This window comes from Nomascus leucogenys, chromosome 9 (genome assembly GCF_006542625.1).
Source record: "Nomascus leucogenys isolate Asia chromosome 9, Asia_NLE_v1, whole genome shotgun sequence".
Classification (NCBI taxonomy): Eukaryota; Metazoa; Chordata; class Mammalia; order Primates; family Hylobatidae; genus Nomascus; species Nomascus leucogenys.
The window spans coordinates 97,433,967-97,449,234 of NC_044389.1; the positions used below are offsets into that span (position 1 = coordinate 97,433,967).

The 15,268-nt window shown below is 38.4% G+C and overlaps 1 protein-coding gene across 1 annotated transcript in view; it reads right to left on the minus strand.

Annotated features, from left to right (window-relative positions):
- Positions 1-15,268, minus strand: part of MRC1 (mannose receptor C-type 1) — a 103,079-nt gene that overhangs the window by 49,130 nt on the left and 38,681 nt on the right. The window contains exons 7-10 of the mRNA XM_030819236.1: positions 13,047-13,232; positions 9,678-9,835; positions 6,433-6,543; positions 1,407-1,522 (exon numbers count right to left, since the gene is read on the minus strand). Coding sequence (XP_030675096.1) covers positions 1,407-1,522; positions 6,433-6,543; positions 9,678-9,835; positions 13,047-13,232 — 571 coding nt within the window. The remainder of the gene's footprint in view (positions 1-1,406; positions 1,523-6,432; positions 6,544-9,677; positions 9,836-13,046; positions 13,233-15,268) is intronic.

Consider the following 15,268-nt stretch of genomic DNA (forward strand, 5'->3'; position numbering starts at 1 on the left):
CTTGTCTATTTGGCATTAATCTGGGAAGAATAAAATTCGGTTGACAAGGCACCGAAAACGTGTCTAAAATGACAAACAAAACAATGGAGGCAGCAACATGGGCAAAAATCTGTCTTTCGAGAAAAAGAAAAATGCTGTCCAAAGTTTCCAGGAATGGAGAGAGTTGTAGATGACTTCAGAGAGAGCAGGAAGAGAATATAGAGAAACCTAACAGCAATACAACATTTTATTTGACCATAGTCTAAATAATTTCATTCCCTAAACAAAACAAAACAAAAAAATTAAAAGTTCCAAACTCGATTTAGTTGCCTTAAATGTCTCTAAACCATATTCAGCAAGACAGTTAGTGAACTCCTGAGTATATTATAGAAGATACGTAAGGAAAAATAAATATAAAATACAATGAAATCATGTACATAATCACCAAAAGACCAAAAGACCAATTATAGTGCAAACCAGAATATGATCTCATGGTACTTAAAGGTGAGCAGTTCACCTCCCTCACCAAAGATATAAAGTACCTACATTCTGAGTTTCAGATGTTAGCATTGTATTAGGGTGCTACTACCATATATTAGACATTTAAATATACACAAAAGCAGCATGTGTGTAGAAATACAGTTCTTTTATGAAGACTATGAAATGTTATGACATCTCTCATTTTTATCCAAAGATTTTTAATATCAAGAGTATCTCCTACATTTTATTCGGTCTGACTTGAAAGTCCAGTAAATATAACTTATTGTACTAAAACTCCCTAATTTTGTTACTTCTTTACTGCAAGTGAAATAGATTCTTTTCCATTTTTGTAAACTTGCTTCTGTGGCTAATCCACAGCTTTGCATAGAGTAGGTGAAAAGTAAATAAATAAATCTTAAAAATAGATGTGACCCTAGAGATAAAAAATTACATAAACTTCCCTATGTCCATGTGATTTTCCTGACCTAGGTGTCTGTTAACCTAGCAAAGCAAAGCAAAGAATGGAAGAATGGAAAGAATGAATGAATTATTCAGTAAACTTCTTTGCCTTCTTTTTTGGTGGAGAGAGTGGTAAAGATATAATGTGATTTTGAGCTGGCAACTTTTAGTTACTTTCCTGCTTTAAAAAATTCAACATAGAATGGATCACTAAAAAGTTAGTTCTATAAACTACATTTACTAGATTATTATTTGTAAACTGTTCTGAATGTTGCTTTATATTACTAAATTTAGCAAAAAAACGGTTTATAATGTTTGCAGTGAAGAATCCAAATAAGAATATTATTTTTAATGCTCCTACCTCTACAAATCTTACCTCAAGATCACACATAATAGACTCAGAAATTTAGAGCATGTTGATACTTGGGCTTTTCTGAAACTTTTTTCTATTTGACATATTTTAAAATGAAATTAAAATAGTTACATACCTGTCTTCAATAGTTGTTAAATAAGCATTCTCATTATTACAGGTTTGGTTTGCTTCTGCAAATGTTGAAAGCGTATGTCCAATCATATAGCAGTAAAAGTGATGTTTTTTCCAGCCCTATTAATGTTATCAAGCAGTGAATAAATGAGCAGAGTTCATGCATATGTATTATAAAATATTATTATTATTTGAGATGGAGTTTTGCTCTTGTCACCCAGGCTGGAGTGCAATGGCACAATCTTGGCTCACTGCAACCTCCGCCTGCCAGGTTCAAGCAATTCTCCTGCCTCAGTCTCCAGAGTAGCTGGAATTACAGGCACGTGCCACCACATCCGGCCAATTTTTTTTTGTCTTTTTAGTAGAGATGGGGTTTCACCATGCTGGCCAGGCTGGTCTCAAACTCCTGACCTCAAGTGATCCACCCGCCTTGGCCTCCCAAAGTGCTGGGATTATAGGCGTGAGCCACTGTGCCCAACCTTAGAAAATATTATTTTAATACTTTTTCTATCATGAGACTATTGGATAAACAATAGGAATGTCGAAAGAACACAACTCTGAAGAATCTGAAATGCAATGAAAATTATACACATAAACAAATAACATATCTTGCAACAAAACAGTTTGTGAAATGTTTACTGAGGAAACTGAACAGAACGGCTAAGATACCAGCTTTAGAATAGGTAACCACAGGAAAGAATTTGGGGAAGAGCAAGCCTAGTTGCCTATGGAAGACAATACTAGAAGGTGGGTATAAAGCTACATCATTTGGTCATAGGAGAGCACTTTTCAAACTTCAGGCAGTATGATTCAGCATTGTTCCTCCTTCTGCCATACTCTAAATACACAGAAATGGCCAGGCACAGTGGCACATGCCTGTAATTCCAGCACTTTGGGAGTCGAAGGCGGGAGGACGACTTGAGCCCAGGAGTTCAAGACCAGCCTGGGCAACATAGTGAGTCCCTATCTTTACAGAAAATTTTATAAAATTAGCTAGGCATGATGGCATGTGCCTGTAGTCCCAGCTACTTGGGAGGCTGAGGCAGGTGGATTGACTGAACCAAGGAGGTGGAGGCTACAGTGAGCCACGATCAATCACACCACTACACTCGAGCCTGGGTGACAAAGTGAGACCCTGTCTCAGAAAAAAAAAAAAAAAACAGAAATGCTAAATAAAAACATAACAATAAATGAAAAATCCATACTAGAGTTTGAGAGGAAGAAGGGGGAAATCTCCAGGTACCCAAATTTAGTAGAATACTAAAAGCTGAATGGAAAATGCAAAAACTAAATTGTTGTTGGCCAAGGACATATGAGATCCTAGATTAAGGTCCTAGGTGCTGTGGTGTTAGTGTCCATACAGAATATGATATTTGGCCTTTGTCTCACTTGAGGCAGAGAGTTGGAAACGAGGTCCTTGTAGAATAATGATACCAGTAACCCCCGTAACCCCTCGGTTAAAGGAGAACTAGAACATTCTTCCCACAGAACCAGGAAATGATAGTGTCTTGTCATCTACCTGGGGTTCTGAGTACCGGAAAAAAACAGTTCCTGAGTTTGAAAATAAATACCAAGTTTGTACCGCAGATGAGTGACAGTTCCACGTTTATGCTATCCACATTGTATGGGAACCCACAGCCAAAAACTTAAAGTCATACTTAATCTGTAAAAGAAGAATCTCTAAAGCACTCCAAGAAGTAGAATGCAAAACCACACATCAGAAATACGCCCACCAACCAGGACAAGAGAGACTGTGACATTTAGGGAGATGGGTGGGGATGGAGAGGTCACTAAATCACAACCAAAAACAACAAACCAGCCAGGCGCAGTGGCTCCCACCTGTAATCCCAGCACTTTGGAAGGACGAAGCACGTGGATCACTTGAGGTCAGGAGTTCAAGACCAACTTGACCAACATGGTGAAACTCTGTCTCTACTGAAAATGCAAAAATTAGCTGGGCGTGATGGCACGCGCCTGTAGTCCCAGCTACTTGGGAGGCTGAAGCAGGAGAATTGTGTGAACCCATGTGGTAGAGGTTGCGGTGAGCCGAGATCGTGCCACTGCACCCCAGCCTGGGCAACAAAGCAAGACTCCTTCTCAAAAACAACAACAACAACAAGCCATACGAGAAAATGTCCCATTTTAAGGAAGAGTCAACAACAGAGCATAGTAAAACGGAAAGCTCTTATTAAAAAAAAAAAAAAAACCAGCATGTTTGAGATGACTTTGTAACAAAAGAATAAATCCAATAACAAAAGATTAAAATAGTAAGCACAAAGAACAGGAGGATGTGAACCCCAAAGTATGGAATGTCTACAAAAGAAAAACATAGCAATGAAGTTAAAAACTCAATGGTCAGATTAAATGTAGTAATCAGGGTTTCATAGAAAATTAGTAAATTGGATGAAAAGATGAAAAGATAGCAAGATAGAAAAGATAGCATAGGAAGAGATGAAGATATGAAAAGGGGTTAAATAACATGTTGATAGAAAGCATAGACAATAGAATGAGAAGGCTGAACAACTGCCTATGATAAGTTTCAGAAGTTTCAGAAGCAGCAAATAAAACTAATGATGGATCACTTTCAAGAACTGAAAGATGGCTGTGAAACCTCAAAGAATCACGCTGGGCCTGGCACGATGGCTCATGCTGTAATCCCAGCACTTTGGAAGGCCAAGGCGGATGGATCACGAGGTCAGGAGTTCAAGACCAGCCTGGCCAATATGGTAAAACCCCATCTCTACCAAAAATACAAAAATTAGCCAGGCATGGTGGCTTGTGCCTATACTCCCAGCTACTCAGGAGGCTGAAGCAGAAGAATTACTTGAGCCTGGGAGGCGGAGGTTGCAGTGAGCTGATATTGTGCCACTGCACTCCAGCCTGGGTGACAGAGCAAGACTCCATTTCAAAAAAAAAGAATCACACTGGGGAGCAAAGGCAACAAATAAAATAATTCCAGATCTAGGCACATGTAGTAGAATGCTACACTGCAGCATTCCACTAGGTACTCGGCATTCACCCAGGCACTGCAGAATGCCAAAGACAAGGAGAAGATTTTAAGATCAATCAGAGAGAACCACCAGCATATCCACTTCAAAACAAAAGAAGAATTAGTGTGACAGCAGGAATTCCAGTAGCAAAAATAAGGCCAGGAGAAAGTATAATAAAATAATATGTAAATTATTGTCAGAAAACAACCATCAATCCAGAATTCTAAACTGACCTAGCTAAACTATTATTCAGGGTGAGGATGAATTTAAGACATTCTCAGACAATTTGGTGGCTGATCAATGGTTTCATTTCTGTCTTTTTCTGTAAACATTTTAAAACACATTTTATTTTAATGTCATATCTATAAATTTTCTCCATATGAAGATCCTGGTAGTATATATTATAATTTGGGGTTTCAGTCTCACCTATGGGGTTCCCACAGCTTGAATAATGAGACTTCTTTATAATGAGGATTTACATTTATATATATCAGGAATCCTGGAATATTAGAAACTCGTGGCCACTTTAGGTAGATTTCTTGGTTTAGGGTTTCCCACACTGACAGCACTGAATTGAAAATTAAATCCCAGGTCTGTGCGACAACAACAAGCCTGTGATCTTTGAATTCTTAGAAAGACTGCTCAACACCACTGCATGCCAAAGCCCAGACAAAAAAATTGCATTATTATCTTCCTTTGTTGATGAGTGGATTTTTTCTTCCCTAGTCTTCCCAGCCTGGTAAGGAAAACACTGCCTCAAACAGGTGATTTTAAAGTGGTCAAGTTGTTTAAACTCTTTGTGTTTCAGTTTCCTCTTCTTTTTAATCAGGACTATAATATTCACTCTGTAAACCTATTAGAATGCAATAATTGTAGTTGAGAAGGGACTGCTATTATTTTATTTTTATTATCATCCTAATGATTAAACAGGATTATTATCAAGATTTTAGATGCGTAGGAAAATAGAAAAAAATAAAACAGATTGATTAAAAGTAATAAAAATGTAAGGTTTGTTATTTTAGAAAATGACAGTAATATATAAGCTTGTGTAAGCATATGATCAGGCAAAGAATATGAACGTATGCTGGAACCGAAACAAAGGATAGTGGTCTAGGGACAGGAGACCTGAGTTCTAGCCTCGCCTCTGTTTCTATCACAAAGCTACATTGCTTCTCTGAGCTGAAGTTTCCAGAATTCAAAACTTAGAAGAGGAACTGTGAAATCACCCAGGTCCTTTGTGCCTCTTCCATGCTATGATTTTCCATTATCTGCTCTATTTCTTTACGGTTTATTTTTATAGTACCAAATTATCAGCTTTCTGGTACATGTTCTAAGATTATGTGACCACAACATAATACTCTTGGGGAAAAATAGCTTCTACTTCATTTTTATTCAAGGAAAATGAGAAAGGAGAAAAGAAGTAGCAATCAAACAGGAAAATGATATCCATAAACCCTGTGATTTCATAGCTTCTGTGTGCTTTAAAAAACTATTTCACAGGGACCACTGAGTTACTGCAGGTACCATTTGGAGGCTGGGTTTCCTACCTCCCCACTGCGGTGACCTACTGAGAAGAATCCTCTCCAGGAGATGCCTCATGAGAAATATTATAAATGGGAAAAAAATGACTAAGGATCATTTGCTATCAGCAACTTGGGGGTATCTACTGGAAATGTTCTTAACAACCCATAGGATGACAGACTATAGTAGACTATGGATGACACCTTCGCCCATGGCCTGTCCTCAACTTACCCAGACTCCCTCTGATGTGCCATTTTAGTTCCTGTTCTCTCTCTTCCAATTCCCAAGACATTCTGAAAGGAGCTACCGGCCTTGTGTACCTCCGTATTAACTATAGAGAATTCCCAAAGAAAACTTTAAGAACAGTAAGATCAAACACTAACAATAAACCATTGAAGATTGAGACAGCAGAAACCCTTGGCTACTGCAATAACAGGGCACTTTCACACATAAAAATAAAGCCAACGGTATCAACTCATGTGTGCTCAGCTTAAGTCACTGTGGGCATGGTGCACTCACTTTCCTGCAGCCTTTTTCGACTTCCACTATTTCTGGACCTTGGCTTCGTGATTTCATCTTGCAGATGTAGCCAAGAGGCCACTCACAGCCCCGATCTGCCCAGTACCCATCCTACAGGGAGCAGAGAGAAAAAAAAATAAAGGATTATCAGTTTGGGGGCTTTCTTTTTTTTTTTTTTTCGAGATGGAGTCTCACTCTGTCCCCCAGGCTGGAGTCTCACTCTGTCCCCCAGGCTGGAGTGCAGTGGCGCGATCTTGGCTCATGGCAAACTATGCCTCCCAGGTTCAAGTGATTCTCCTGCCTCAGCCCCCCAGTAGCTAGCATTACAGGCACCCACCACCACGCTCTGCTAATTTTTTGTATTTTTAGTAGAGATGGGGTTTCACTATGTTGGCCAGGCTGGTCTTGAACTCCTGACCTCAGGCGATCCACCCGCCTTGGCCTCCCAAAGTGCTGGGATTACAGGCACGAGTCACTGTGCCCAGCCAATTTTGGACTTTGATGTTATTTTCTTGTAACTGTGCCTCAGAGGAGGAAAATTAAGATCCAAGATTGTTGAGAGAAAACGGCATCTACTAAAAGGAAAGGTAATTGACATGTTCACATGTAAACAGTAATTTTGGCTCTGGCTACAAACATGTAAAAAGAGATTGGAGCCCCAATATGATTTTATATCTGAGATGTCCAAGCTCCAAGCCATTGTTTAGAGGAATCCAGGGAGAAATTAAAAATGTCTGTAAGTCCTTAGATGATGGTGCTCGCAAGAGGTTTGCATGCAGCCTCTTTTTTTTTGAGACGGAGTCTTGCTCTCTCGCCCAGGCTGGAGTGCAGTGGCGCAGATCTCGGCTCACTGCAAGCTCCGCCTCCCAGGTTCATGCCATTCTCCTGCCTCAGCCTCCTGAGTAGCTGGGATTACAGGCGCCTGCCACCATGCCCGGCTAATTTTTTGTATTTTTAGTAGAGACGGGGTTTCACCGTGTTAGCCTGGATGGTCTAGATCTCCTGACCTCGTGATCCACCCACCTCGGCCTCCCAAAGTGCTGGGATTACAGGCGTGAGCCACCGGGCCCGGCTGCATGCAGCCTCTTCATCAACCCCTGCAGTCAGCTCTGTCTTCAAATTAATCAAGTTCATATAAGCCATCCAGAAAAATCTCCTGCACCCAACACACCAACTTGAAAACATCATGAAACCACAGTCATCTTTTCTCCCTTCTTCCTATTTCTACTGATGAGTGTTCTCCTGGATCTGAGGCCCAACCTTCCACTTTATTTCAGATTCTATCCCCTCTCTTTTCCTTTGAGATTTCATGTTAACAGGACCTCTCCTTTCCTTCCCTTCGCTGCTAAACATCTTGAAAAAAATGTTTTATGGGTCAAGCGCGGTGGCTCACGCCTATAATCCCAGCACTTTGGGAGGCCAAGGTGGGTGGATCACCTGAGGTCAGGAGTTCAAGACTAGCCGCGCCAACATGGTGAAACCCTGTCTCTACTAATAATACAAAAAAATTAGCTAGGTGTGGTGGTACACGCCTGTAATCTCAGCTACTCAGGAGGCTGAGGCAGGAGAATCGCTTGAACTCTCAAGGCGGAGGTTGCATTGAGCCAAGATTGTGCCATGGCACTCCAGCCTGGGCAGCAAGAGCGAAACTCCATCTCAATAAATAAATAAATAAATAAATAAAATGTTTGCTGTATTGTCTGTCTTTAACTCCTCATCTCTTAGTTGGTCTCAGCCCAATGCAATCCGATACATAAGCCTTTAGCCAGAGTAATATTTATAAATGGCCACTTTGGTTTTACCCCTCTGAGACAATTCATGTTTCTTGAACCTCAGTTCCTACCCACCCTTCCGGCTCTAACTTCATGATTTCAACCACACTGACCTTTCACCTCCTCCAAGCATGCTGCTTTCTGGTTTCTTCTGCCTACTCTTTGGATAGTTAACACCTAATATGTTCTTAAACTTTCAATCCATCACAATAAAAACAACCACAATGACAAAAATAAACAACCATAATGACAAAAATTATTGAACAATAAATATAGGCTGGGAACTGTGTACCATACATGCATTATTTAATACTCATATCCTGGGCCTGGCAAAGTGGCTCACGCCTATAATCTCAACACTTTGGGAGGCTGAGGCCGGCAGATCGCTTGAGCTTAGGAGTTCAAGACTAGCTTGGGCAACATGACAAAACCCCATCTCTACCAAAAATCCGAAAAATTAGCCAGGCATGGTGGCATGCACCTTTAGTCACAGCTATTTGGGAGGCCTGAACCCAGGAGGTCAAGACTGCAATAAGCTGAGATTGCACCACTGCACTGCAGCCTGGGTGACAGAGCAAGACTCTGTCTTAAAAAACAAACAAACAAACAACAACAACAAAAAAACACCTCATATCCACAGGTGAGCTGAGTACAGCTCTTATTCTCATTTTGCAAATAAAGGAGTAAGTCACGCAGCAAAACTCAGCCTCTTAATCACTGTGTTTATCATCTATTAATAAAAGATAAATTTGATAACATTTTTCAATCACTAAGGTCATATTTCAATCATAGAAGCAATCATTTCATATGATATCTCCATGTAAACTGAAAAAAATGAATGTAGCTTCCCAAGTACAGGTTCCAGACCTAATCCACCATAGTTCTAAGTAGATCTGCATCTACTTGGTGTATATATATCTCTCACGTATGTACGGGACTACAATCTCTTTTTACATATATATATATATATATATACACACACACACACATATATATCTCTTTTTACATCTCCTGTAATCATATATATGGCTTATAATAACTTTTTACATATACATACATAATCATATATGTGGCTTAATTGGTCAAATGAGAGCTTCGGTGGATATATACACACCATTATAATATGGCACTATATATATATATGGCCCTATATATATATATATATAGGGCCATATATATATATATATATATATATATAGTGCCATAGGAACAATATGAGTATTCATTATAGGCCAATTTCATCCTTGAACCAAAAGTTTCTGTCCATTGCTTCAGTGATCCTGTTGAAAATTGGACTTTGCTAGACAATCGAGAGGGATTCAAGAAATCAAATCTGAATTTTGGTTCACCTTTGATCCATGCCAATTTATGTAGAATAAAAACAATCTAAACAAACATATGTAACTGACTGGGACAGAAGGAAAAATCCCCCATGACTTTCATTATAAGTATCAGTCATTCAAGTGGCCCTACCTTGCCTTTCATCACCACACAATCCTCCTGTCTGTTGTTTTCATGGCTTGGTTCTCCACGAAGCCATTTGGTAAATGTTACAGGGGTCCCATCACTCCACTCAAAGTACATCTGAATCTTAATGTCATTTAAGCCAATCCACAATTCGTCATTTGGCTCTAAACAGGAAGAAACACACAGTAGTATATACAAGGGTTGCTTTCCAAAGGTCGGGGGGTAAAAGGAACGGAAGGCACTCTGCTTTATCAACAGGGCTCTACTTCCCTTGATAAGATCACCATCATGAAAGATAGTCGTTATGAGTGCTCATCTGACCTACATGCTGTCGACTTAGATGCCAACTACATTTTACCTTGTTAGTTTTAGGCTGTGTAGTGTACCCTTTACATTGTGAATATGACTGTATTCTTTAGTGGAAATATTATAGATTGTATCTCTTGGCAGTTACAAAAACAAAATTGAGGTAGGTCTATTACCATGCTCTATCTTACGAAGCTGCTTTTATTGTTACAAATAATTTACCATGCCAACTGCACTCATATTATTGATGGTAGCCTATTTATATACATCTATTTGACTATGATTAAATTGATGTTTTCAAATAACAAAAATGTTAAACTACTTCTATTTTACTGACTCTTATTATCAAGAACATTCTAGGTACTTCTGTTAAAGATCAATCACTGCACTGGGAGTGAAAATTATCTATATAGTGAAAGAATTATAAACCAAGAGGCGAGACTTGCGTCTGACATTTGGGACCTATCTATTAGGCTGCATATACAAATGAATCTGTAATCATTTTCATCATGAAATGCCATGAAATTCCAGCAAAACTTCAATAACAAATGAGGTTAAAACCAAAACAACCAATATAGATTTAAAACGTGATCATTTTGTTCTGAAATTCTATGGAGAGCATTACTGATTTTATAAGTAGGTGCCATGCTAAAAATTCCTACATATCACAACAAAAATGGGATAAAGTTAAAGTCAATGAAGGTTTAAGATGTCATGGCTAAAAAATAAACTTGTCTAAATTTAAAAAAGTTAAAGAATACACAAATCAATATCTATCTAATGCACACAACTTGGAGTCCCATCATGAATGCTTGATGAATGATCATTTAGTGATACAATAAAATTAGTTGCCAAAGTATTGTAAAGATGATGTTGTGGTAGAAAATGAGGAAAATATCACAATATGTAAGAATCTCCCTAAGCGGTTTAGTCTCTTCCTCCTGAAAGTTGTCATTCAACTTTGCTTTTGGAGAAGTCTCTAGCTGGCCTAGCGCCAGCACTGGCAGATGTTTCCAGTGCCGTGGAGAATGAATGACACTGCCAGGATGATCCTCTTCTCCTTTCACTTGATTTGCAGATCGTGATCTTTTCAGCAACAAATGCAGGCTTCAAAGTGACCTCATGTACCCCTCAAAGATTTCAATTGAAGATCAAAGAAAAACTAACCTCCCAAGTCCCACAATTAGAGTATAGTATTAAGAGTTTTCTATATACGTATTTCTCACTAAATTGCTCTCCCCCATAGCTTCTTCAATTCCTAAGCACAATCTTGATCCTAGAAAAATATATAAGATGTGAGTGTAAAGTTGTTATGCTGATTTTTATCAATCAGTTGGGGAAGTTGTATTCATTGGTATAATCATAACTTACGTGTATAGGTCTTAATGTATCCACTTGAAATATACTTCCATGATTAATACAAAAGGTATCATCTCAACTATCTAAAAAAAAAGTTTCTAGGCTTTTGTTTAGAAACAATAATTTTAACTTTACAACTTTACTTTTATTAATATTATTTTATTGTTTAAAATAAAATCTTATCAATAATTTTTAATGGAAGGTTTTCTAATTTATTTACTAATTCTCAAGCTGAATTTCAAAGCAACTTTGGCCATCCAACTTCCTAAAATAATTATAGCAATAAAAATATCAGGTTTTTTTCTTTTACTATATTATGTTATACAAAGTAGAGTTAAATGTGCACGCTAGTTCTATAGCATCCTAACTAACCTGTTTTCTGCTAAATCATTTGCAAACTTTACTGGCTATAAGTGCCACACTAAATTTAAGTAATTGTTATTCAGACATATCAGTTCTGATTCCATTATTATCTTCTACTGTGAATTTTCCAGGATAGGTAGACACAGAATAACCAAGAAATTGTTCATAGGCTGCAGCTGGGCTATTCTCAGGGCCTAAGACACTCAATGGGGTCAACACAGGAAGATGGATACCATTTGGCAGGTGCTAGAAGTAGGAGTGTTTCGGGGACTTTTAAGTCTTTCTCTGCTACTACTCTATTTTTTTCTCATCCATTTGTTAGTTGCCTTTTCCTCCCCTCCCCCAGCCCCCATCAGTTTCCAGGCACTATGTGTCAGGAAGCTGTCTCCACCATCTCCACCATCCATTTCCTCTTGTTTTGCTGGGGGGAAATGAAGAGCAGCTGCAGCTATTCAGCAGTCTCATCAGTGGAAGATGAAAATGATCATCATTTAATCAACAAGCACTGCTGAGTGCCCATTATCATTATGCTGTTTCTCAAGCCGCTCGTCTTCGGGACAAGCATTCCCAACTCATTTTATTCATCTGTTTTTTTTCTGGTTAGTACATTTTCTATGTATTTTTAATTATGCACCTAAAATTGAGACATACATTTCTTTAAAAAAATTTTTTTTAGTAGAGACGAGGTCTTGCTATGTTCACTGGGCTGGCCTCAAACTCCTGGACTGAAGCTATCCTCTCCACCTTGGCCTCCCAAAGTAGTGGGATTATAGGCATGAGTCACCATAGCTTGGCCAAGAAGTATATTTCTTTAAAAGGTTTAGGCTGACATCTAACCATTTCAAAAAAAAAAAACAACTATATTTTTCACTGTTCAACACCCTCCCAGCATCAGCTAAATTCACAAAGAAAAAAGAAATCCAAAGTCTGAAACAGTCCATTTAGAAATCTTTTTCAGGAGATAAAATATGGACCTAAAAAAAGAATACACACACAAACACACAGATAATTCCAAGGAATTAAGCATTGTTGACAAGTGTAAGGTAGACTGCTCTGAATCCAGATACTATATGAAAAAAATAATATTTTAAAACCATGCATAAATGGATTACACATGAAAAGAAAAAGAAATTGAATTACCTTTCAGTGATAAGAATTCTTTCAATTATTATACAATTTTCACATTGTGGCCTTTTCAGCGTTTGTGATTAAATTCTTACGTTGTTCACTGAATTATTAATTTACATTGATTAAATTTGATGTTTATAATAGAATTTTCCAGAGTTGGGTAGAGAGGGGTGCTCCCAGGATTAAAGCCAAGCATATTATCACTGTCAGGTTTCTCACCATATCCTAGCTGGGAGATAATAAAGTCAAATTCCTCGATGGTGTGGATACTTGCGAGGTCACCGCCTTCCTTCCTGCATGCGGTCAGAGCATCTCTCTGGATTTTTTTCTCATCTCTGTGAATCTTGTAACAGTGACCAGCATATGGCCACCACTGACTAGGACAGTGAGTAGGCACATCACTTTCTAGAAACAAAAAGGGGGGGTTGGAAAAAAATTTTAAAAGATGTGATTAAAACTATAACAATATTTTAATCATTTTATGTAATACATGAAACAGCTTATAGTTACTAGGCAAATAAAGGTAATATTTAGTTTTTATTTTTGCAGCATACATATTCACAAAAGATAGACAAGGCATATAGTATTTTGTTGGTTTTTAGACAAAACAAAATAACCTACTTTTTAGTCAAATGGGAAATCACCTTATCAATTTTCTTTCTTCTTCTTTTTTTTTTTTTAAGAGACAAGGTCTCCCTCTGTACCCCAGTCCAGAGTGCAGTGGTGTGATCATGTCTCATTGCAGCCTCAACCTCCTGGGCTCAAGCAATCCTCCTGCCTCAGCCTCCTGAGTAGCTGCGACTACAGGGCATAAGCCACCGTACTTGGCTATGGGAAATCTCTTTTCAAAAAGTTGTACCTACAACAAGACTATACTAATATATATTAGATTATCTAAATCTTGTCAGCAAACCCGAACTAAGCATCTGTTATGCACTGTTTAAATGCTGGAGGCCTGAAAGCATTGGGGGACTAAACAAATCCCCTAAAGATTTGAATTTCCTTTATTCTATAGACATTAGGAGGCCAGTCACTGTTGAGAGGCAGATTAGTGTTGAAGTAGAGAGCTGGAATGGCTGGGGGACAAAGGGTCCCCAAGGAGCCTCCGCCACCATAGCCACATGAGTCAGCCACCTGCTGCCTCAGAACAGACCCACTACCATTTACTTGCTCCCCAAAACTGACACGTGCTCTTGTGACTAGGAGAGGGATTTGGAATCAGAACTCGTAAAACCTGAATTTGCGGTAAGTTGTGTGATCTTAGGCAACTCACATCACATGAACAGAAGTATCCATACAGGTGAAAATTTTTAAATGAGATTAGTACTGACGCTAATATCAAACCACCTACCCCGTGTTCTTCTGAACTAGAAAAGAATAGAGAGAGTGCTTGTAAATCACAAGCACCACACAATCATTACCTAATTAAACCAGCTGTCAACATCCTCAGGATAGCTACTAATAGGATCAAATTGCATAATCTTGATTATACACTGCAAAAATTTACTTTAATAGTAATGAGCTGCGGGAAAGTGACAATAAAGACATTTGAAGGCAGAAACTCACTTTATTCATCCCTATTGCCTTGAGCCTGGCACAGGGCCTGGTACATATAAGCATATTGAATATTGGAAGAGAAAAAGAATTGAAGTTATAGTTGATACATGGCTGCTTGTTATTACTATTCTAGAGATACTATTTCAAACAGTAATTTGGCAACATGTTTTGCTTAGAGGGGGACTACATTACCAAATGAAAGTGAACTTATATATTATTTAAGCTCATATTAAATGTTTTCAAATGGCTGCCTTAGTATATGTTCGTTATAGGGTACCTTTCTTCACTATTCCTTTAATGAATTGGTCGTATCTTCCCTTAAAGGTGGACAGTATCTCAAACATTGTTTAAGCCCAGGATTTTGTGCCCTGCAGTCATAAAAGTAACTAGTCAGTCATGAGGCTCAAATGCTGTACAATTGTAATAAAAAATGCATATTTAAAAAAAATTCTATTCCCTCAATACAATTTAGATTCTGTGCACTTCCAGTGGTTACAAAAAAAAAAAAAAAAAAAAGAAGAAGAAAAAGAAAAAGAAAGAAAGGTTAGTACAGCTTTGGAGCCCTCTGGTGGGTTATTTTAATTTTGCTATCTAGGAAATTGAAAATAGTATCAGCCAATGCTGAGTCCTTCAAAAACTGAACTGATGAACTTTAAAAATATTTGAAAGCATGAAAACAACCAACTTGAGTGAAATGAAGGGGAGTTCCCTGGGGCAGCCACAGAAGATGATTTGTTCCTCTAGCCACAGCTCATGCGCTCAGTGGCCACATGTGGTTAGTGGCTGCTAAGCCAGAGAGTACATACAGCCCTAGGGACCTGAGGATTATGGACAAACGGGCTAGTGTTACAAGAATTCACAGGGTTTGAGGTTGAATTCTTGCC